Genomic DNA, 23,890 nt, shown 5'->3' on the forward strand with positions numbered 1-23,890 from the left:
TAAAACCCGGTTGAATATGTTACACTGAAGAATGAGTTGTTCTGCTCTTGGGGGGAAATGAGTTTAAATAAGAATCTGGAGTTTTTATGGGACTGCAGAGAAGGACTTGGGGGTGCTGGTGGGGGAGAGGCTGTGCTGATCCCACAGTGTGGGCAGCAGAGGAGGGGGGAATTCTGCCCCTCTGCCCCTCAGGTGAGACCCTACCTGCAGAGCTGCCTCCAGCCCTGAGGAACAACAGCAGAAGGATGTGGAGCTGCTGGAGCAAGTCCAGAGGCCACGGAGATGCTCCAGGGCTGGAGCCCCTCTGCTCTGGAGACAGGCTGGGAGAGCTGGGGGTGTTCACCTGGAAAAGGCTCCAGGGAGACCTTAGAGCCCCTTCCAGTGCCTAAAGAGGCTCCAAGAAAGTTGGAGAGAGACTTTGGACAAGGGCCTGGAGGGACAAGACAAGGGGGAATGGCTTCCCACTGCCAGAGGCAGGGTTAGGTTTAGGGTAGGGAATTGTCGAAGTTTGGGATTCTATAAGTATTTTTAAAAAGGAAAGTATTTGCAAAACTGGCATGACCACTCACCACTGAGGAAGGCAGGAAGCCATAAGTGCTTCGTGCAGATAATGGCAACCCAAAATTCAGTAGCCTCACATTCCAGCTGTCACTCAGATCACCAGTGGTTCCAGCAAACCCCCCAAAAAACCCCAAATAAACCCTCCTAAAACAAACAAAAAAAAAAAAAAAGGGAAAAAGAAAAAAAAACACAAGAAAACCCAAACCAAAACCACCCAACTGTCTGGAAGGAATAAAACCTCTACAGACACTCCAGGTTTTGCTCTTCAAGTCAGAAAAGAGCCCATGTTGTGATCAAAGTGAGCCCATTGCTGGATTTGGGAGGTAAAACCTCTGTACTTACTGAACACGGTTCAGCAAACTTGGGTCTCCTTCCCCCCCCTTTCCAGGCAGTGTTCCAAACTTGGATCCCGCAGCTCAAGGCGAGTGCCAGGAGCTGCTCTTTGTGTCCTTCCGCCCCAAAACTTAGGATTCACAGAGGGCCAAGCACAGGCTGTAATGAAAATGCAGGATTTTATTTAAAAAATGACCAAGAAAATGCCCTTGCAGGACTCAGCAGCATGAGCTTGTCCCTCCCCTCCAAACCTGCTCCGAGACGCAGCCACAGCAGAGCTGTCTCGGAGAGAGAAGCCTGGATTGCACAGGTGGAGCAGTTTCAGAATCAAACAGCATATTTTGGTCTTTATTCTAACAAATGATACAACCAAAACTGACTATTAGTGAAGAGAAGATAAAAACAGGGACCAGACGACAGTAAAACGCAAGAGAAGTGACTTGTTTCCATGGGAGTTACAAACTGTCAGGAAAATAAAGAGTGAAACTGCAGCATTACAGGAATTGGTTAATCCGGATTAAATAACGCAGTTCTCCTGGCGGGAATTACAACTCAGGAAGAGACATGAAAAGAACAGAGGGTGGGTGGGAATATCAACATAACATGGTGGGATTCCAGCACAAACACGCCCGGAGGTTTGTGTAACAATGGAATCGCAGGGAGGTGAGTGCAGTGGCTGGACAGCAGCTCCTGGAGGGGAAACCCAACGCCTTCCCTGTGCCACAGGTGAGAGCAGGAGGTTGGAAGACCAGTGGAACAGTTGGGTTCAGAAACAACCCATGGGATTCTCCCGCAACCATTTCTGAATTCGGTTTAGCAAAATTTGTGGTTGTCTTTTAGCAGCCAAGAAAACCTCAGGAAAGCTGTGGTGGGATTAGAGCACAGCCCTGGGCAGGCTCCAGGCAGTTTTTCCTCCCCACCTGCCCCTGCGGTGTCCGAGTGCAGCAGGACACGGCCATTCCCACCCAGCCCATGCCTGCTCCCTTTTCCATCCCACCTGGACACCCCCAGCTGGCAGGTCCAGAGGAGCGTTCCTGGTCCCCCAGCCGTTCCCAAGCCATGGAGTCTCTGCAGGGACGTCCCTCCTGCCCCTGGGATGAGCTTGAGCTGCCACACACAGACAAGACTCTGTACAAAGATGGTGGATCTGTACTCCACAGAGCACAGCACTGGTCCCAGGGACCAAACCTTCCCAACGCCTGGCCTGGCCTCGAGGAAAAGGGGAAAAGCCAAGCTGAAGCTCTGCTGCATCAATCCTGCCAGAAAAATTAATTTCCCAGAGACACAGGACCAGGAGATGGGAAGGGGGAGGGACCCCGTGCCCACCCCTGGCTGGGGCTAAGGTTTCCTCCAGATGGGGAACACCTCCCCAGGCACTGCTGGAGCTCCTGGGAGACATTCCCAGCCCACAAACACACCAAGTGTCCGTGCAATATAATCCTGGTGAGAAAAAACAGCTTCAGGGAAGAAAACATGGATATCAGGGTGGACAATCCCTAGGGAACCACAGCAGCACAGCGACAGCCTGTCCCCAGGAGGGGCTCAGCCCAATGTCCCTCTCACTGAGGATTCCTGCAATGTATCCATTGGGAAACTGTGCCCTAAGTGTGAGAACTCATCCTTAGGAATGTTTCAGGCAGCAAACACATCCCAAGGGCCAGGGGAAAATGTACCAAGAGCAGCTCTGCGAGCCCCCAGAACTGGAGCTGGGGGGCCAATCCCACGGGAGTCCTGTCCCTCAGCTCCACAGGCAGGGAGGGGAGGGAGGAGGAGCAGCCAGGTGTGTTCACTGGAATAATACAGAACAAGGGCAGTCACCCAAAGCTGTTCCCACAATCCAACTCAGAACAAGCCTCAAGAGCAACTCACTGCAAAACCTTCCTGCAAACCCTACAGGTGTCTGGGGGAGCAGCTGTGTCCTCAGGGGGTTCAATCCCCCAAACCTGCAGTCAGAGGCCACGGGAAGCATAGGAAACACTTCCAGGACCCACTGCTGGCTTTGAGTAGAGACCTCATGGCCACAGTCGGGAATGTTCCAGAGGCAGATGGAGCCACAGGACCCTCAGTCCCACATGAGGCCACATGAACCCCTTTTTCTGTTCTTCTCCCAGCCCAACCCCCATCCCTGGCAGTGGCTGCAATGCCCAAGACCCACAGCCCCAGTGATGCTCCTTCCATGTAGCCATGGAAGTATTTGGGATAACTAGAAATGCAAAGTAACACAAACCTGTGGATCCCTCCCTGTAATGCTGAGGAAAGGGATTTCTGACATTCACCTTCAGGGAAACCTCCTGCCTTGTGCTGGAATTCCCAGGAAACTGGATACTCCTGTGTGGCACCTGCTTCAGCTCCTGGCACAGGTCCGGCAGCTCCACAAAACGTTCCGTCCTGAACGGGCACTGGGAATGGCCAGGGCAGCCAGGCCCCACCAACACCCATCCCAGGATCCTGGCTGGCCCCGAGGAGCAGCAGGAGGTGGATGCCAGATCATCCCAGAGGTGTGAAACACTTCAGGAATTTGTCATTACTTGGGAGATCAAGTTCCATTATTCCCAGTGGATGTTGCACACCTGCCCCAACACAGTACTGCAGGAGCCATGCCCCTTTGCTTGTTTCCCTACAGTTCTATTTGGGATTTGATTTGAATTAACAACTCCAGTGTATCGATCCCAGGCTGCAAAGCTGCACTTCTCCCCTGCCCCAGTGCTCCCTGTTCCCTGCAGGTTTATAGCACAGCTGGGAGAGGATCAACCCCACCCTCCCGCTCCAGTGCACATGGATTTTGCAGACAATGATTCCCTGGGACTCCTCCTTGTTCTCCCCCAGAGCAGCCTCTTTGGGATGGATCAGATTCCAGCAGTTTGGAATCACAGGTGTACCTGACACCTTGCCTTGTGCTGAGCCCGTCCCTTGATCCCTCGTGGGCAGCACAGCTGTTCCCTCCACTAAGCATCGATGATCCTCTTCATTATAAACTTTGATCCTTAACTCTATGGAATTCCAGAAAAAGTTTTGCCTACAGTGCACAAAGAATATAATTTGGAAAATATTTACATTTTTGTACAATGACACCACAGCACTTGAATCTAAGTTTCTTCATACAAACAAATAGCACCATCAGCCTTTTGCACAAATCCTGCCCAACAAACCCCAAGAAGCTGGATTATTGTCAGATGAGGAGACTGGAACCACTGGGAATGGGAATAAGCTTGAGGAGCTGGAGTACTGAAACACCCATGATGAGGGTTGGACAAGATGAGCTTTAAGATCCCTCCCAACCCAAACCAGTCTGGGAATCTCTGTGATTAAAACATGAAGAGGCAGAAAATTAATGTGGAAATGCCCCAAACCAAAGCTCTCCATGAGCACCACAATAACCCCACTGCAGGGAACCTCCTCCTGCAGGAAGGTTTAATGCCTGAGCTTGTCCTGGTGCCTCTGTGCATCCCAGGTTTCCAGGGGCTGCTGAGAGCACACCCAAGCTGACCTGGTGGTGCTCGGCCATTCTGGGGCAACTCTCCCAAGTGAAGGGTAAAATAAGGATTAAAAGGTGCCATTCCTGGCCAGCCAAGTCCAGAGTGCTCCCACACCCTCAGGGACCCCCCCGCCAGAAAGCACAGCAGTGAGAGAAGGGATAGCTGGGAGCAGGAACGAAGGGATCAGACAGGGATAGCACCAGGCTGGGCCTCCCTCCCTGTAGGGCACAGCTGGCTCTGCCCTGGATTGCAGGAAATCCAAGTGTCCAGTGGTGCCCTTTGGTTCATTCATCTACAGCCAAGGCATTCCTTGAGGATACCTCCTGCAACATTCCATGGCTGAGCTGTGCAGCTCAGGGAGCAGGGCTGGGAAGGGCTCCCGGGATGGACAGGTGGGTCAGGGCTCACATCCAGCCACAGCCCAGCTCCGGTGCTGACGGTCCAGCAGGGCCTTGCGTGTCACCAACAGCATAAAAAATTTAAAAAGGAGTGCAGGTCCTCCTGCCAGGGCTGGAGCTGCCTCTGTCAGGGCTGGCTGTGCCACAGGGAACAGCAGCAGGACACTGCTGGAATCGGGAGTGGAGGAGATGCCCACTGTAGTGCCAGTACATCAGCCATTGATGCCTGTTCCCTTTTCTCCGGGGTTATGGAGTTTATCCCTTCCTGTGTGCCCCACGTTTCTATCCCTAGTGTGGGTGCATCCATTCCCTTTCCCTGGGGACGCCGGTGTGGATATTCACCAGGAGCCTTCCAGTTTACTAGAGGTCTGGGAAGCGGCTGGGGTCCTCCTTGTAGTCATCGGGAATCGTGAAGATGGAGTCGTCAAACTCGTCGTAACGGAACTCCTGGAACGTTACAGTGGCTGTGATGGTAGGAAACACAGGGATATCTGGAGAGGGAGGAAAAGAGGACAATGAAGGGCAAAGAAATGCCAATAGTGATACCAACCCCCATCCCTGGCAGTGTCCAAGGCCACGTTGGGTGAGGCTTGGAGCTACCTGGCCTAGTGGAAGGTGTCCCTGCCCATGACAGGGGGTAGAGTGGGATAAGCTTGGAGGTCCCTCCCAACCCAAACCAGTGTGGGATTCCATGACCACCCTGTCCTGGTAGAACACAGCCTGTCCTGGACTGTCAGGCTCACACACCTCACTGCAATGCCAGACATCCTTAGGATGTCTATCCCTTAGGAAAGGTGCTATTCCTTGTGGGTAGCCTGTGCTGTGATCATTTATCCCGTTAAGTTGACTTATCCATTTCCATCTGTTACAAATGCAATAGCTTTCTATGTATTTGTAAATGGGACACATTACCAGTAATCCTTGAGGAAAAGGAAATGCAAGATTTCTACAAAATATTTCACTCCTGACTGAGATCATCTTCTAATGTAAGAATAATCCAGCATATTCCACTGCTCTTGGAGTAAGGCTCCAACATTTATGTTCTCCTGAAACTACAGCAACACTGTAGGCGAGAGTTCTTTCCCAAAACTCAGACCTTTCATATTGCAGGAATAAGTGCACATGTTTAGATCTGGAGAGGATATAAGGGAAAATTTCTTCCTGGAAAGGGCTGTCCAGCACTGGCTTCAGGCTGTGCCAGGGGAGGTTCAGTTTGGACATCAGGAGGAATTTCCTGATGGCAAGGGTGGTCAGGCATTGGAAGGGGCTGCCCAGGGAGGTGTTGGAGTCCCCATACCTGGAGGGATTTAAAAGCCATGTGGATGTGCACTTGGGGACGTGGGTCAGTGGTGGCCTTGGAAGTGCTGGGGAATGGCTGGACTCAATCTTTTCCAACCCAAATGGTTCTGTGATTTTTGTATACACAAAGCCACAGGAGTTGCTATGTCCTTACCTAATTTGACAGGAAAGCCTGGTGGAAGCTTCATTTGAACAAATTCTCTAAGTTTGTTAAAGTGCTTGAAGGGTGCAATTACTTCTAAGACATTCAACAATCTGCAAAGGAAAGCAAAGCTCATTACAAATCCTTGTTCCACAGGTTGTCCTTCTAGAACAGGAGAAACATGACCCAAGGGGCAAGCGAAGAAAAGAGGAGATGAACAGTGACAGCATCCTTCTCCATCCATCTCCTCAGAGCTTGTGTCCCCCTCACATCCAGTTCTCAGTGATCCATAACGACCACAGGCAACAAAACAACATCAGGATATTCATTTCTTATCCTCATTTTCCACAGGAGACTAAAGGATGTGGTACCATCCCCCTTCTCCATGGACAGAAGGAACTGACATGGGTTTGTATTGGTTTCCAGGACACAATTTTGTGCTAAAACTTGTTATGTGTAAAAACATTTCAGAATTCTGTAGAATCAGGTGCATCAGGGAGCAAAGCTCTGCTTTTATTAAGTCAGATAAGAGCCTCACTCCTCCAACATCAGCCACACCAGCTCCCAGATTCCCGATTTTAAGGGTTTTCTTGCTTCACTGCCTGACTTCACCCCTAGGTTTTACACTGACAGCTCCCACCCTGAGGATATGGAGGATTCTGCAGCTCATAAACACAGTAAAACATTCCCTACACACAAATAACATCCATGGGCAGTAACTTGGACTCACGATTCAATTCCTAAGGGGAATTCCTGGCTCATGGCTATCGTGGCTTTGAAGGTTTTCTTGCTCTCCTTGCAGACCAGCTCCCTGCCCAGATGAGGAGCTCTGTGAGGGAGAGGGGAGAGGCAAAGTGAGTGTTTCCCAGGGAAACTCTGGTTTTAAAGGAAGGAAACCAGACTTGAGTCTGAAAACATCAGTAAAGAATCCCTACTTTCAAAGTATTTGCTTTATTGGAAAAACTGTGCACAGTAAACGTGAAAAAAAAATCTTAATTTAGATTGGTCTGAGTTCTGCTAAACCAGGAGACAAGACAAAAACAGGGAAAATACTTGGAGAAAATCTTCAAACAATTCCTCATAACCACTGTATTAGTAAGCACTACAGGAAGTGTTAATTAACAACTCCCCAGAATATGTCCAGCTGATTTCAGCTGTTAATTAAAATAGTCTGTATGTGAACAGTGTATCAAGTTAAACTAGAAAAAGCTTCATTTTTTTCAGTTCCTCAGCTATCCCTGGAAGGCAACACTGGAAAGCCCAGGTAAGCAAATTCTGTTACAGGAAAGGAACAGGCAGGTAACAAATAATGTAAAGTTTCTTTTTCTTCTACTTTTATTTTTGCTGGAAACTTGGATTTCCTATTGAACTCCCACCAGTGAATCAGATTAAATAAAGCAAAACCTTATATACATTCATATTTCTGTCCTACTTATTCAGCTTGAATAGACAAACTATCTACTTTGAATATTCATTCTCTCTCAAATACATTAAAAATTAAATAGGTTAAAAGAACCCAGACAGATCCATGTGCCCTTTTAATAACCTTGTGCTGTAATATTTTCATATCCCCTGGTAACTATAGGATTGTCTAATACCTTTGGAGAAAGGACTTTTGTCACTTCTGTGACATACTTAACTCCTTTTTCGGCCCTTCCTGCTGCCAGCAGGTATTTCTAGAAAATAAACTCAACTGCTTGAATCTCTTACAAATGAAGCTCCTGGAAATTCATTTAAGTTACAGCTGTTCCCTCCTTAGTTACACACCTAGAGAAGGACATCTTGAAAAGATTCAGCCATCACAAGAAGATCCCTCTGTCCCTGCATTCCAGAAGTTGGCATTTCTTTACACTGCCACTGGAGTCTCATTGCATCATACACTTTTATTTTAAACATAGTGAATGGGATTGCTTATTACTATCATCAGATAAATTAATTACAGGAATGAATTTGTCAGAAAACCTTCCTTAAAAATAAAAAAAGCTACTTTAAATGTAGATATTTTAAAAATGTTTCCATTTCAAGCCAAGGGAGTCAGGCAGATGCTCATCCAGTATTTTATCACTATAATTTTCTCTCAGCCTGGAGAAGAGAAGGCTCCAGGAGACCTTAAAGCCCCCTCCAGTGCCTAAAGGGGCTCCAGGAGAGCTGGAGAGAGACTGTGGACAAGGGCCTGGAGGGACAGGACAAGGGGGAATGGCTTCCCACTGCCAGAGGGCAGGGTTAGATGGGATATTGGGAAGAAATTGTTCCCTGTGAGGGGGGAGAGGCCCTGGCACAAGTTGCCCAGAGGAGCTGTGGCTGCCCCATCCCCGGAAGTGTCCAAGGACAGGTTGGACAGGGCTTGGAGAAACCTGGGATAGTGGAAGGTGTCCCTGCCCATGGTAAGGGGTGGGATGAGATAACCTTTAAGGTCCCTTCTAACCCAAACCATTCCAGGCTTCTGGAATTCTAGTTAGGTGCACTAATACTGTTCACACGCACAGATATCACCTTCCCAGCCCACTGAGGAACATCAAACACTTGAGACACCAAACCCAACCTTCTTCTGTCCCCCAGAAAAACATAAATAAGAAACATCCACCAAGTAGAGAACACAAAAAAAAAACAACCAAACCCCTCACACTCCCAACCCAACCACATAAAGGTGTCCACGAGGCAGCAGCACTTACTTCCCACTCTCAGCAGAGATGTACTCCTCCCACGTGATGGTGTTAGGGGACGGCGGGGTCAGGGACTGCCGGCGCACGGGCTGTGCAGGGAAACACATCTTATCCATCCTCACATTCCCTTACATTTGCCATTCAAATCCTACAACTGTCCTTCAGCTTTGGAGAACAGTAACAGTCTTCCCTGGGCTTTTCTACCTCCTGCTCTCAGTCTCCTCTGAGGTATTTGGCCTCCAAGTGCATTTTCTATAGAATTGGGCTGTTTTCCTCCATCAGTAATCAGTTAATTCAAGTGTCTGAGTGCCAAGTCACAAGCACCAGCTAACACAGAAATCAATTAATCACTTTAAATGCTCTATGTGTGTTCCCAGCTGATGTCTGGCTCCTTCTGAAGAGCTCTTGATTTCCTGTGCTAATAACAGGCTTTGCTCCATGGTAATGAAACTGAAGAGAAACACGACTGCCTTTCTGGTTTTCCTTTCATTCCAGACAATAAAGATTTGGTCTAAAAGAAGTCAAAGTGATTTGCCACAGCCAAACCCATCATCTCATTTAAGAGACAAATTAAGCCTGAAATACCCAATACAACCACAGAAATCCCTCAGTGTTGCACTAATCAGGACAATTCACCACCATTATACTTGTAGGCTGTGTTTATCATTTTAAAATTAAGACAAAATAAAGACATTATATATTTTGCACAATGACTGGTGTGAAAGATTATTCTCCTATGCAAAAATTCACATACTGTGAAGGGTTTATCAACTATACCTCAAAATTTTGCTCCATTAAGTTGCCCCCTTTGCTCAGGCTCTCCATGATCGCTTTATTCCGAAGGATGTCCTCCTCACTAAGGTGTTCCCTTCTTTTCCTTGATTCCAATACAAGTCCATTCACCAGGTAGAAATCTGCCAAAAAGTTTCCTACTCTTTCCTGCATGAAAGGAATAAGATAAAATATTATACTTATATTATACATTTAAATTCTTGTGTATCCAAATAATTGCAATAAGGGGAACTGGGGATTGAAATGGAATTCACCCAACCACCCACATGAGCTGTCAGGGGGCAATCCCAGAACTCCACCTGGAACAGGTACTTCTATGAATGGAAACTTAAGAATTTAGGAGTAGGAAAGGGAAATCTGGCTGAATTCCCCTCCCACAGCACTCCCATCCCTGCATTTCTCCAATAGGACCACATGCTGGAATCAGCCTGCAGAGACCACAGAATCCTATAATAAAGTAATTTTTAGTACAGTCTGTTCTCCCCCTGCCCAACAGCTACAGTTTGTCATCTTTCCTCCTATTTTTTCCTTATGAAGGCAACCCAGCAGAGAGATTCCACATGGTCCAACCAATTGCCACATGGTGACAATTGTGGGGATACGAGGACAGACATTTTACCTTCACTCTGAACACCTTGTTCTTTTGGAATCTCAGACTGGTTTGGGTTGGGAGGGACCTTAAAGATCATCCAGTTCCACCTCCTGCCATGGGCAGAGACACCTTCACTAGCCCAGGTTGCTCCAAGCCCTGTCCAACCTGGCCTTGGACACTTCCAGGGATGGGGCAGCCACAGCTTCTCTGGGCAACCTGTTCCAATGCTCTTCCCAGTGCTTTTTCATCCTCCTTCCTCCCCTGTCACAGCACCACCAGGTTCTGAACAGTTCTCCCTGTGCAGTTCCCTCTACACTCACAGTTTTGTCCTCCCGGAAGAGCCACCCAGTCTGGGCCCGTGTGAAGGTGATGGATTTGGTGGATAACGTTGCAGAGTAAATGTCACTGCTCATCAAAATGTCAACCTCCTCTTCTGTTTCCATTTCAGATTCCTGGGAGAAAAATCACAACATACTGAAAAGAACTTAAAAAAATAATGATCACTTCTTCTAAAAATAAACAAATAAATACAAATCCATAAGCCTTTGGAACTTTTCCCAGAACCAGCATTTTCTGAATTTTCAAACAGTTTCATAAAACCTCTGGCCAAATGGTTTCCAAATAGTTTAATCTTTAATATTAATGTGAATAAAGCATCCCAATGGGATTTATCCAGCAGATCGGCAGCCACACCCTTTCCACAGGCAATAATCCATCTGCTTAAGTAATTGGGGGATAAAGCTGTAATTAAAGACTTCACTAATTACAAGGGGTCCAGTGCGTCAGACCCTCACACTGTTATCAACCAAACTGGCCATGGAGTGACTAAAAGGATGCAGAGAGAGGGAACAAGTCTCAAAACCCACCTGATGACACCTAAATTAAGCCCAGTGGAAAGATCAGAAGTAGCACATGTCATAATTTAACCATATTTTTTCAAAATATTCCCAAGCACTGGTTTTCACCACAAAACTTGATGTCCCCTTACACGGCTCAAGTTGTACCAACTGAGCAAAAAAATTCTTTGCTTTGCAGTTCTTCGGGTGGTTTTGAGGCACATTTTGCTTAATACAGCAAGTGAGACTTTCAAAAACAGTCCCACCCCCCTTCCCGAGCTTTACCTCATGGTGTATTCGCTGGTAAACTTTTTGCTCATTGTCTAAAACTACAAAAGATTCAGAGGGTGCGGCGTCACCGTTAAAAATGAAGCTCAGATCCCCTCGTTGGCACTTCATGTCGGTAAAGTCTATCAGAGTTGTGTCCAGCCTGTGAAAACACACCCACACTTTAAAAAAAAAAAACACCCATAAACACTCCAACACACAAGTAAACTGAGTTTTCAAGCAGAAATGTGAATTTTTTAATCGCAGTCAAACATGTGAAGGGCTGAGTTTTCAGTGAATATTTCGGAGTGAAGTCTGGATGCAGAAATGATCACAAAAATTGCTATAAAGTTTTCTTCAGAAGATTGTATTGAAAACTGCCAGCATGAGGAGGTGCAGAATTTACACAGTTAGGATGTGCTGCACACTGAGAACTCCTCAGCACATTATTCCACACGTGGCAGCCTCTGATTTGAGCAACAATATTAGGACATGACCCAAATTCTGAACAGGACTAAGAAAGAGACTTTTTTTTTTATTTGACTTATTTTCATTGCTATTTCTATTTTTCCCCCTCACCAACACAAAGGAAATGCTTCTGCTGCCCTGGATAACTGGAAGAAGATGGAGCCAAGGACAGTTCATATCCATCATTGCCGGAACATTTATTTCTTTAACAAAGGTGGTTAAAGGACTTCAACTGAGTGACCCTTTCAGCACTAAGTGGTGAAGACTTAAATACTCCTTCATATAATGGCCTCTGATTTCAAGAAAGAATCTGGATTTATCTATTTCCCCTCAGTTCAAGTCTCATACAGGCAGAGCACTCAGAAATGAGAAGGAAAATAATGGCCCCAGACTCAAATTTCACCTAAAAAGTCACTTTACACACCTTTACACTTTTATTAGAGCAAAACTTCCTACGGATTTAATCTTAGGAACCACATTCATGCCTCTTTGTTTGTTTTAAGCTTTGGAACCTAAAGAAAAAGTAAAAGAATTCAAACCCCCAAACTAATCCAGTTAAAGAGCTGAGCTTGGAAAGACTACTGAAAACACTGAGTTTGTGAATCTGTCACATTACACATCTAAAAAGAAAAAACACATGATTTTTTTTCATCTACAGACTGGAGTAGCAACATTTCTCTACAAAACACTGGAATTTAATACAATTATTTGAAACTGTGTTAAAAATATCCAACCCCTGGTTTTCACTGGCATGTCTGGTAGACAAAGCTTTATCAGCTGAACTGCTTTTGCTTTGTATTTCCTTTAAATTCAGAAGAGAGAAAACCAGCCACCTTGAAGTTCCCAGCACATGCACAGCCACACTGTGTGTCACAGACACGTGCAGACTCCTCAGGGAATTCTCTGGGCCCACTGAAATCCAGGCTTTTCCCTGACATGCAGATATTTGGGTGCAAACCCAGCACTCACCTGATATTTATACCTTGTTTGTGTATTTTACATGCATCAGAAGGCAGAATTCGGGAAAGTAAAGGCACTAAAGAGGGGAGAGAGAAGGAAATTAGGATCTTGAGGTCCCTCTGCAAACTACTTCTAATAAAACCAGACCATCAGTTTGACTCTGGGCGTATTTTAATACAATTACAGCATTATCCATCATCATCTCAAATCAAATACAACAGACTAATACAAGGGTTATTTCTATTTGGTAACTGTAAAATTGATTTGTAATTGTAAAATTGATTTGTAACTGCACCCCCTGCTTTCAACATCAGGACACCATTTATATTCAGTCACAGCTAAATCATTTATACATTCTCCTAACTTGTCTTCAAGCTGCTTACAATTTTAATTCTGTGATTTGACAGTTTATATATTTTACCAACTCAAAGCCTGGTTACAATTAAAGCAGAACAGCCACAAACAGAAAATATAATCCAAAGCACTAAGCTTAAAACATCAACCAAATGTTAAACCACCATTGGAACTGTGAAGCCATGTGGTACCATGACATGGAGATCTACAAGGCTGCAGTTGTCCTTACTCTAAAAAGAATTTACTTTATAACAATAAAACTAAGACACAGAGCAACATTTCAACATTCTCTTCAAAACTGCAAAGAATTAAGACCATCCAAAAATGGACTTAGCTAAGAGAGCCAATATTTAGGACAGAAGTACTGCCCACAGCATCTTTTGCCTTCAAGAAAGGAAATATATTAAAGTAAATAAATACTATAAAGAGAAGCACAGTGGGACTCCTGGAGCAGAGCACTCCTGGAAGTTGGCTTTATTTTGACTAAGCCTATACTGAAGTATATAAAAATCATGGAATTCCAGACTGGTTTGGGTTGGGAGGGACCTTAAAGATCATCCAGTTCCACCCCCTGCCATGGGCAGGGACACCTCCCACTATCCCAGCTTACTCCAAGCCCCGTCCAACCTGGTCTTGGACAGTCCCACAGATGGGGCAGCCACAGCTTCTCTGGGCAACCTGTGCCAGGGCCTCACCACCCTCACAGGAAGGATTTCTTCCTTATATATTACTATAAAGTATTATAAATTACTAACTTAAATGTCAACCAGTAGCAGAAGGTACAGAATGAATGCTGGAATGGTTTGGGTTGGAAGGAGCTTAGAGCTCATCCAGTTCCAACACCCTGCTATGGGCAGAATCACTCCAAGTATTTTGACAGGATTCAGACATGTTGATCATTGTTATTGTATTTTTACTCACTTATTTACATTCTTCTTCTTCAGGTAAGAGGAGGTGGAAATGGAGGCACCACTGGAGGCGACACAAGCACAGTAGAGCAGTTCTGAGGTGGAACCAAAAGCACCTCCCAAAGAGCTGCACTGAACTCATAGTCACCACTCAGAACAGGTTGAAATTGGGGAAATTAAGTGCCCCGAATCCAGTTGCTCAACTAAATTGTTCAAATTGTTCAGTGACAGCAATGGGCCACATAGAGCCCTTTTAATATTTTACTCTTCTAATCATCAGGTTTTTGAAGCAAACAGCTTGTTCCCCCCTTTTTGTGCAACTGGATTAAAATAGAATTTAGCTCAGAAAACGAATACGCAAAAATAATTCTAGGAAAAGCTGTCTGTCCTTTCTTTATGACTCAGATCTTGAGAACTGAACTGTGATCTTCCCAACACACAAAGCAGGAGAGAAGTGAAGCTTTAGAGCACGAGTGTGCTGAAGGCTGATTCCATTATCTCCCTGTGGAAGGAATATGCAAGCCACTCACCCCAACTTTGAAAATCCCAGTGAAGCTCTAGATAGAAGTCACCTAGCTGAGAAGAAAAGAAGAATATATTACCAAGCTTTTAATGCTTAATAACCATAACATTTCCTGAAAGACAGGCAGAAGTCTGTCTTTCAAACAAGAACACTTTCTCCAATATTGTATTGAATTTATACTGGACTTAAACATTCCTGAAGCTTTAACCACAGTAGAATCAATGCTAATAAAATCATGTATTTAATTTGACTCTCATTTTTAATTACTTTTAGAAAATTAAAGTTCACACAGCTATTAAGATGTGGATTGCAGAAGATTTATTGTTAATGTGTGTTTAAAAAACCAAATCTTTGGAGTTTTATGTTTGCTTTGATTGATCACATGCAACTGCATGGAATTATAATTAATTATATAATAATTAATGAGTCAGGTTTCAGCTCAGAGTATTGCAGACACAAATTTCAATTGGCCTTCTGGAAATGTGCTGAAGTCATCAGGTAAAACTTCCTCTGCCTCCACCAACACGTGTCAGGCAACTCCACCATGAGGGTGTCCACGGTGGATCACCTCGATTTCCAGAGGGATAATTTAATTAACTTTAGATAAATAGCTGATTTGCCACAAATTGCTTTCCCTAAACTGAGGATTATTTCACTATGTCCAAGAGGAATACATTGTGCACGGAGATGGAGAATTAAACCAAAAATCTCTTTCATTACTAAGCAAGAAAAGCAAGTGTCATTTGTGACTGGTGACTCAACAAACCAGTAAATTATTCATCAAAACAAAAGATTTAAGAAAGCCTTAAAAGTGTAATAAAATAAATACAGATTCTTTACATTTTAGATTGCAAAGATGACAAGCAGGACTGTCTTACATAAACCTTTTATTTGAATTTCTAGAAGTGGAGAAGGAAATATTGTCTTAAAATAAACATAATTCTGTGACCCCTCAAAATGGATCCTGTCAGTCAAGATTGCTCTTCAGAGCAGAAGAGATTTGTAAAAACATGTAAAACTTTATTACAGTTTACCAGATTGTCTATTCTTTGAAAATCAGTCACTACTTTCCATCACATCAGTTTTGACAGCACAACTTACCTCTTTCAGGGCTTTTAATAATCGAGGTCGCTTTTCTTCAACACTTTCCCTGGACTGCTGCTTGAGCTTCCTCAGGAGTGCTGAAACTGAACAGGAATTAGCTCCAAGGTCAATCTATTTGTTTAGTAATCTATCTGTTTTTTAATGACAGGTGTTTTACTTAACATCTTAAAAAAACCCAACAACAATGCAATTTAATATTTCATCAGCCTGTGGAGAAATTAATTTTGAGTTACAGTAATTAAACATCAGTCTGCTCTGATCACAGCAGGAAGAAAGGCCCAATAATTTTATTAACTTACTGTTTATAAAATTGTTGTTTATTAAATAAAGCATATAGTCAAGAGGGTTTTTTTACACAGGTATTAGTAAATATGTGGGTGCAAATGTATGTTATTGAACATGAGTCTACAGACTGTGTAACATCTACTCCCTCTGAGAAAATTAGGAGTGAGGAGCTGACATGAGAATATTGTTGGTATATTATAAATCAGGGCATTAATACATTAATAATACATTTACAAATATAATACATACTAAGTTTTCTGCTATAGGAATGTACCACTACACATGGTAATACCCAATATTATTGACATCCACTAGTGAGTGGCAGTAGAATGATTTACCCTTTACTACTCCACATCTGAGGGGAATAAATAATATTTGGATAATATATTAAAATATATAAATAAAATACTTAAATATACAAACAAAAAATAACATTTCCCCACTGGCCTGTTGAGATGCAAACTAAAAGCCATATCCCAATCCCAACTGATGTATCAAACATCCCTGTGACCACAGGGAGCAGCTCCAATTAGATGATCCCACGCAGCTAAAATCCATCCTGCCCATGTCACTCCCATTCCAAACACAGAAGGCTCATGAAGAGCTTTCACAATCATTAAATGCTGAGCAGGGGGAAGATTTTGCTTATGTAACCTAATGCAATTTCTTATCAAGGAAATGGACCTGCCTGATCACACTGAGATACAAAAAAGTTCAGCTGAAGAGAAACTGTTGAGAGAACTAAAAGAGGGGGATGATAAAATAACAGAGCTTGAAGAGCTTTGTTTTCCTGTTCTGAATGAGGCCTCGATTTTGGATTAATTGGGCAAATTTGGGTTAATGAAGAGGTGCTTACTCATCTGTCTGTCTCCATAGCTGATGGCTTCAGCCAGAGGGCTCCATCCCTGAGCGTTTTTCACCTTTACTGGAGCATTATGGGCTAAAAGCAGGTGGGCACATTCTGGAACAAAATATTCATGTTATTAACAGTAAACAGCCAGGATACAGCAGTGTCAGTCATAATAAAGGAAATTATAATAAAGCCAAAGCTGTAGATATTAATATCAGATAATTAACAGATTATCAAAATACATATCTGGATTCTGACTCACGTTAACAAACAAACCCATTTATGTAAGTACTTACAGCACTTCCCTGTTCAATATTAGCACTAAAAATAATTGGTGATCAACCACCAATTACATAACACTGAAGACATGGCCCTTCTGCTTCTTAGAATTTGCTTTTTATAAAGCTGCATTTCTGCATGTTCTGTAAATGCACAACTATATAGGAAATATGTTTAAGATATTACATCAACTCTCTCTGCTTCACACCCAAACTCCTGTACAAACAAACAGCTCATGGCCTTCCCCTCTCTCTTCATCCCCCTCTGCCCAAGGGTCCAACTGATGATGGGGACACAGATTTTGGGCTGTAACATCCTGGAATTTAAACATGGAATTTAAGGAGGGCAAACAGGCACCTCTGACCCAGGAAAGCCTGTACACCACAGCTCCACTTGCATTCTCTCTCCATGGGTAAAAGGTGACGGGTGATGAAAAAGAGTCCTTAAAATCAAGGGGAGAAGGAAGTCCTCAGTGTTTCCATGTGATCCTTGGAAATGGTTCTTCAGTTTCCAACCACAGAAAGTTTCCTGATCACATATCACTAAAACCATCTGACCCATCTGCAGGGGATGGAGCAGGACGCAGCTGGAGCTGAGGCTCAGGGAATGTCTCATCACGAAGGATGGGCCTGAGAGAGGGACTTGCTGGGTTATTTTCCTACCACAGGTGTTACAGGAAACTGCACTAGTCATTCCAGATGCAACACCCCTGAGTCACTGCAAGCACAGGGACTGGGGAGGAAGAGATACTTCCCTGGTGAATAAACTATCTCCTGTGGTACATAAACAAAAGCCCTGACTAACTCAGCAAACACACTGAAGTATTTTTATGGTTCCTTAAATATAGTGCCTGAGACAAGAACATCACTCTGCAGTGGGCAGGCAAATAAGCTTGGAATTACCAGCCAGATTCCATTTCCACTTAAACAGGCTGGGAGAGCTGGGGGTGTTCATTTGGAGAAAATAAAGGCTCCGAGGAGACCTTAGAGCCCCTTCCAGTGCCTAAAGGGACTCCAGAAGAGCTGGAAAGGGACTTTGGACAAGGGATGAAGAGTCAGGACAAGGGGAAATGGCTTCACACTGCCAGAGGGCAGGGTTAGATGGGATATTGGGAAGAAATCCTTCCCTCGGAGGGTGGGGAGGCCCTGGCACAAGTTGCCCAGAGAAGCTGTGGCTGCCCCATCCCTGGAAGTGTCCAAGGCCAGGTTGGACGGGGCTTGGAGTAACCTGGGCTAGTGGAAGGTGTCTCTGCCCATGGCAGGGGGTGGATAGAGATGATCTTTAAGGTCCCTTCCAATCCAGGCCATTCTATGATATAACTCTATCTTGCACAAATAACCTTTCTCTAGGCAAGCCGGACAAAGGCTCACCAGGAGCATCCTAAAGGATTTAGGGCTTTATACTTGACACATGACTGACTAGAAAGAAGGCAAGAGGTGAACTGCAAACTGAAATCTAAACCAACCCAATCCAGCCTGGCCTTGGACACTTCCAGGGAGGGGGCAGCCACAGTTTCTCTGGGCAACTTGTGTCAGGGTCTCTCTCCTGGTTTCCTTCTATCTCTTTTTGTAGAGAGGAGCTGAGTCCACCCTCTGCTCTTGTTCTGGCATCACATGAGTCCAACTGCTACAACTCTCCCACCCCACCCCAGTCACTACCCAGTGATTGATTTTGGTCTGTAGAACAGCTCTGATTTCTTTTCCCACTTTTCTCTTCAAAATCCATATGGCAGCCTCTTTCCAGGAAACCTCAACTTAGAACTAGCTTAGAACACAAGATCACCTTCTGGAAAACGGAAAAATCTTTTTTCCTCTTGCCCCCAAATCTTCAGGATCATTGAAGAGGTAACAAAACAGACGGATTTACCTACCTTTATGTCCCAACATCACAGCAAGATGTAAAGGAGTGTTTCCTAAAATAAATCATAGAAATAAAAGATATTAGATTCAAGGTACCAGAATCCATGGCAATTCCTCCTCAGGAAACTTCAGTTTCTGGTCTAACCAAGGAAAACTCCAAAACCCACCAGAGCAGAGACATTTTTCCAAGTAACCACTTAGATTATACTTGTCAAAATAAATATATCTTGAGACACGTTTCATGGGCCAAGAGAGGTTTTTTAATGATATCTTCAAACCTACCCCAGTCAAAGAAGTCCAGTTGTGTCTTCAAGAAAGACACAAACCAAACCTCTCTGTTCCTCATGGTATGATCCCTTCCCAGACTGACAGATCTGGGTTAAAAGCTACTCAGAGATATGATACTGATTAAAAATTTAAGAGCCTATTTTATGAATTTTTCAAAGATTGAGTACACATTTTTTACTACTCCAGCACTGGATAGATTGAGAAGCAACAGCAACTTCTCTACAAAGCTGCCTTTTGGTTATTTTAATGCCTTGTTTCCAAAGAAAGCTGTGGAGATTATCAACAGACACTCAAACCTGGCCCCATTTTCTTGTTGATGCTCATGACACAGGTGGGATTTCTGTTGTTAAATATTCCTTGTGAGGCCCCCAGAGCTGTTTTTCTGGATTAATGCTGCTACCAGGCTCCTGCCATATTTTATTTATGGAGCTTAGGGATGCAAAATTCTTCAATTTAACTGTATTTTACATGTCTAAACATTTTCGTAGTGGAGTTAAGAGAACAAAATGCTGGAAACCAAATTGCTTTGGCAATTATAATGAACACACTTGGTTTAGGGTTATTTTACAGGATCATGTCAGCAGGAAGAACCTGCTCTGTGCAGAGGATGTGCTACACGTGAGAGGCAACCACACAAATGCCAGCACATGGAGCACATGGAATCTTGGATGGACAAGGAAACTCTGCCCTGCATGTCCAAGTGAGCTGCTCTCCATGTCCTGCAAATCATCTTTTGGGTCACTGGCAGCATCCAGGCAGGCCCATCCCAGCTCATTATGCTCATTAGGACTCACTAACCTCCCTGTTTCTATTAATAGCTGCTCCAACATCTGTGAGCCAATGCATCCCCTGGAATCCTGGATGCAGCCAGGCTTTGTGAGGTGCTGCAAATAACGTTCCTGAGGATCTGAGCATGAGCCACAGTGTGTGCTCAGGGAATGCAAATTACGAGAGCCAGGGGTAAACACTTTCATAACATCATGGAATCACAGAATCACTGAGGTTGGAAAAGCCCTCCAAGACCACTGAGTCCAACCTGAGCCTGATCCCCACCTTGTCACCCAGCCCAGAGCACTGAGTGCCACATCCAGTCATTCCTTGGACACCTCCAGGGATGGGGACTCCACCACTGCCCTGGGCAGTCCCTTCCAATGCCTAACCACCTTTTCCATGAGGAAATTCCTCCAGACGTCCAACCTGAGCATCCCCTGGCACAGCTTGAGGCCACTTCCTCTTGTCCTGCCCCTTGTTCCCTGGGAGCAGAGCCCGACCCCCACCTGGCTCCACCCTCCTGTCAGGGAGTTGCAGAGAGTGAAAATGTTCCCCTTGAGCCTCCTTTTCTCCAGGCTGAGCCCCCTCAGCTGCTCCTGGTGCTCCAGACCCTTCCCCAGCTCCATTCCCTTCTCTGGACACACTCCAACCCCTCAATTTCTTCTTTCTCATGCGGGGCCAGAACTGGACACTCTCAAGGTGAGGCCTCACCAGTGCCCAGCACAGACACTCCTATTTCAAGAAGTCAGTGCTCCAGCAGTTCCTGGGATCCTGCACGGCACATCCAGGCAGGCCAACAAGGACTGTTTGCATAAAAACACACACAAAACACGGCACTTGCCCCCAAACATGCACAGCCTTTAACCTCTGGTAAGGCACCTGCAACACCCATGAGGGAGCCAGGGCAGTTTTCCAGCAGTAATTCAGCAAAAGAATTTGTCTACTCCACAATTTAAGCTCTTAAATGCATGTTATAATAGACATATAAGTAATTCAATAGGTGTATATATAGGTTTCTCACAAGAAACTCATTGTTTTGGGAGTAAGGGCACTGGCCTTCCGCTGGGCAGGAGGTTGATTTTAGGGAGCCCAACAGGCTGCACTCAACACTCAAATTGTTTTAGCAGAATACCAAGAGTCTCCCACCGTACAAGATTTGGCTTTCCTGCACTGATCCACCACCAAAACTGGACCTGGATTATAGACAATAACTGTTCCTAGGAGTTTTCTCTCTCCTCTGTCCCTTCCTTATCGCATCCTAGGATTCCTCTGGCTTATTTCTGAGCAAATCACAAGCTCAATTTCTCTCCCCCAAACAATTCCCAATTCAACTATGCAAACAGTGACAGATGGACTCAGGCAGGAAGAAAACAATAACACAGAAATCTTAGTCAGGCCTTTGGAATGTCAAGACATCAAGAAGTTTGTTGTGGGGTTTTTTTGAACAGTTCAAGTAAAAACTTGGAGGAAGATGATGAGCCAGAGATCCCCAAAGTGTCCCAACTGTAAACAGAGCTGAGAAAGCAGCGAGATGTTAATGGGACATTTGTGTAAGATACATATGGATTAAAAAAGGATGTAATCAATGAGATGCACCTGGAGGGTGATAGAGCAGCAAAAAGGGGTCAGGAAGTGCCTCAAAGTAAAGATTTTGAGCTGCTGCTGAGTTACTTAAAGAGGAACTAGAGGAGGAGCAGGGGAGAAGCAGCAGGAATACATTGAGTGGGAAAAATCCTCCCTAAGTCTGCTGCTTTCATCCCACCAGGATTTGCTGCAGGGTTTGGAATGAAGGTGGCAGGATAAACATATCTGCAGCTCTATTTGTAACAACGTCCTGAGGAAAATGTGGTGCCAGTTGTAAGGAACACTCCTGCCCTCCTGCCTGGGAGCTGGGCCCTGGGTTACTCTGGACCTCCAGCTGTGTTTCCATGCCCAATGTTACCAAGGACATGCCTTTAATTCCCAATTCCATTATTCCTGTCATCATGCCAGTCCCAAGACTGCTCTACTTTCATGTTGCTTTTGACTTCACAGACCACAACTGAGAAAAAGCAAGGGAACGTTTCTCTCCCGATCAGAAACAGAACACAAGTGTTCCCTTTGCCACAACATCTGTGACACCACAGACGTGTAACTTGGAATTCTCCAGCAGAAAGGGACCACGTTACTCTTGAAATAAGTAGGCAAAATAGAGATTAAAACTAACAATGAAGCTTAAGCTGATCTGCCAGGTTGATTTCTTTTTTAACAATATAAAATATAAAATATTCCCCAAAATAAACACATTTTGAAATGTCCTGGCAAGACATTAAATATTTAGGCATTACAGAGCAGCACGAGGATCAGATTCCCACCTCTGCCACTACCACTTCTGTGGACAGAACAAGTTTGCAGAGGAGCAGGGAACAAGATTTTGCTCTCTCAAACCCCAGAATTAAAGCATTTAAAAAGAAAGGGGAGAAAAAGGTTTGTTTTTGTAGCCTGGGGAAATATCAAAGATTGCTCTGTCAACACCCAAAGGAACTGCTCATCATCTCCCAGAGTAAACAGGTGACAGCTTGGACACTTCAAAAAAGAATGTATTTTTTAAATGTGGGGGTTTGGACACAGAGCAACACATGAGGTCAGAAGCAGCTCTGCCAGCACTGGGAGGTAGAGAAGCTGATACTGTCCTCAGTCATACTACAAAAATCATGGAATCCTGGAATACTTTGCATTGGAAGGGACCTCAAAGTTCATCTCATTCCACCCTGGTGCCCACAGACAAGGACACCTTCCAATAGACCAGGTTGCTCCAAGCCCCATCCAACCCGGCCTTGGACACTTCCAGAGATGGGGCAGCCACAGCTTCTCTGGGCAACTTGTGCCAGGGCTTCCCCACTCTCCCAAGGAACAATTCCTTCCCAATATCCCATCTAACCCTGCCCTCTGGCAGTGGGAAGCCATTCCCCTTGTCCTGTCCCTCCAGGCCCTTGTCCAAAGTCCCTTCTAAAGGGGACTTGCACATCTCTGGAAAGCTCCCCCGAGTTCCCCATTCCCACTCCCCATCCCCTCTTCCCCCCGCAGTGCCCGGCCCCGCAGGGTCCCGCTCACCGTGACTGTCCTTCTGGGCGATGCCCTGGGTGCGGATGAGCGCCGAGAGCCGCCGCACGTCCCCCTTGAACACGCACTCGTGCACGGGGAAGGGGCCGCGCTCGGGCCCGGCGGTCGCGGCGCGGGCGGGCGGGCGGTGCCGGTGATTGCCGGGTCCGCGGTGCCCCCCGGCCCGCCCGCCCTTCCCGCCCGTGAACGCGCCGCCGGGCGCCGCGGCCGCCTCGTCCTCGCCGGCCGCCAGCAGGTCCCCGTCCTCCTTGCTGGGCTTGTGGTCCCTGCGCAGCGAGCGGAGCTTCTCGCCGGTCATGGCCGGCGGTGCCGCCCGAGCCGCCGGGGCCGGTACCGCCCGGAGCCCCCGGAGCGGCCGCAGCTCCGCCCGCGCCTCACGGGCCGCGGCTCCGCGCCGCCATCTTGGGCCACTGCTCTCGCGAGACTGCGCGGGGTGGGCCGTGAGCGCGGGACGGGAGTCAGGGAATGGGGCGGGAGGGGAGGGACGGACCGGGAGCGGGGAACCACCCACAGCCGGGAACTGAGAGCCCTGTACTGACAGCCCGGGGTGGGGGAACCGCCCACAGCTCCTCACGGCACCTCCGGTCAGACAGCCGGCATGGGGGACCCGCCCCTGACAGCCCTGTGTACAGACACCCCTGTACAGACCCTGGGGAGCGGAGATCCGGCCCAGACCCCCCCTCAGTCCCTCCATGGGCCTTACGGCGCTGTCCAAACGCTCCTGGAGCTCTGTCAGCCTTGGTGCTGTGACCACTGCCCTGGGGAGCCTGTTCAGTGCCC

At 45.9% G+C, this 23,890-nt stretch overlaps 2 protein-coding genes across 6 annotated transcripts in view; one reads left to right on the forward strand and one right to left on the reverse strand.

Moving 5' to 3' along the window:
• Nucleotides 1-23,890, forward strand: part of LRRC7 (leucine rich repeat containing 7) — a 372,813-nt gene that overhangs the window by 208,273 nt on the left and 140,650 nt on the right. The gene's annotated exons all lie outside the window — the stretch shown is intronic.
• On the reverse strand, nt 24-23,538 carry ANKRD13C (ankyrin repeat domain 13C). 2 transcript variants are annotated; one of them, XM_051798157.1, is made up of 14 exons: nt 23,102-23,538; nt 18,961-19,002; nt 16,818-16,922; nt 15,674-15,759; nt 14,580-14,625; nt 12,797-12,863; nt 11,378-11,522; nt 10,577-10,708; nt 9,650-9,811; nt 8,882-8,961; nt 6,940-7,038; nt 6,222-6,322; nt 5,111-5,259; nt 24-1,053 (listed from the first exon to the last, which is right to left on the reverse strand). In XM_051798157.1, exons 1-13 carry the CDS (start codon nt 23,406-23,408, stop codon nt 5,129-5,131), a joined length of 1,503 nt encoding a protein of 500 aa, XP_051654117.1. In that variant the 5' UTR covers nt 23,409-23,538; the 3' UTR covers nt 24-1,053; nt 5,111-5,128. The 2 variants fall into 2 exon arrangements, with proteins under 2 accessions (XP_051654117.1, XP_051654114.1); XM_051798154.1 differs by lacking the exon at nt 24-1,053 and having other exon boundaries at nt 1,055-5,259.

This window comes from Manacus candei, unplaced genomic scaffold (genome assembly GCF_025592945.1).
Source record: "Manacus candei isolate 608988 ecotype Guabito, Panama unplaced genomic scaffold, ASM2559294v1 h1tg000005l, whole genome shotgun sequence".
NCBI lineage: Eukaryota > Metazoa > Chordata > Aves > Passeriformes > Pipridae > Manacus > Manacus candei.

Coding starts and splice junctions, on each gene's coding strand:
- ANKRD13C (XM_051798157.1), bottom strand. CDS start 23,408: ATGACCGGCGAGAAGCTCCGCTCGCTGCGCAGGGACCACAAGCCCAGC. Junction 12,864..14,579: donor CTGGGATTTTCAAAGTTGGG/GTGAGTGGCTTG, acceptor TCCCCTCTTTAG/TGCCTTTACTTTCCCGAATT. Junction 10,709..11,377: donor ACCAGCGAATACACCATGAG/GTAAAGCTCGGG, acceptor TTTTTCTCCCAG/GAATCTGAAATGGAAACAGA.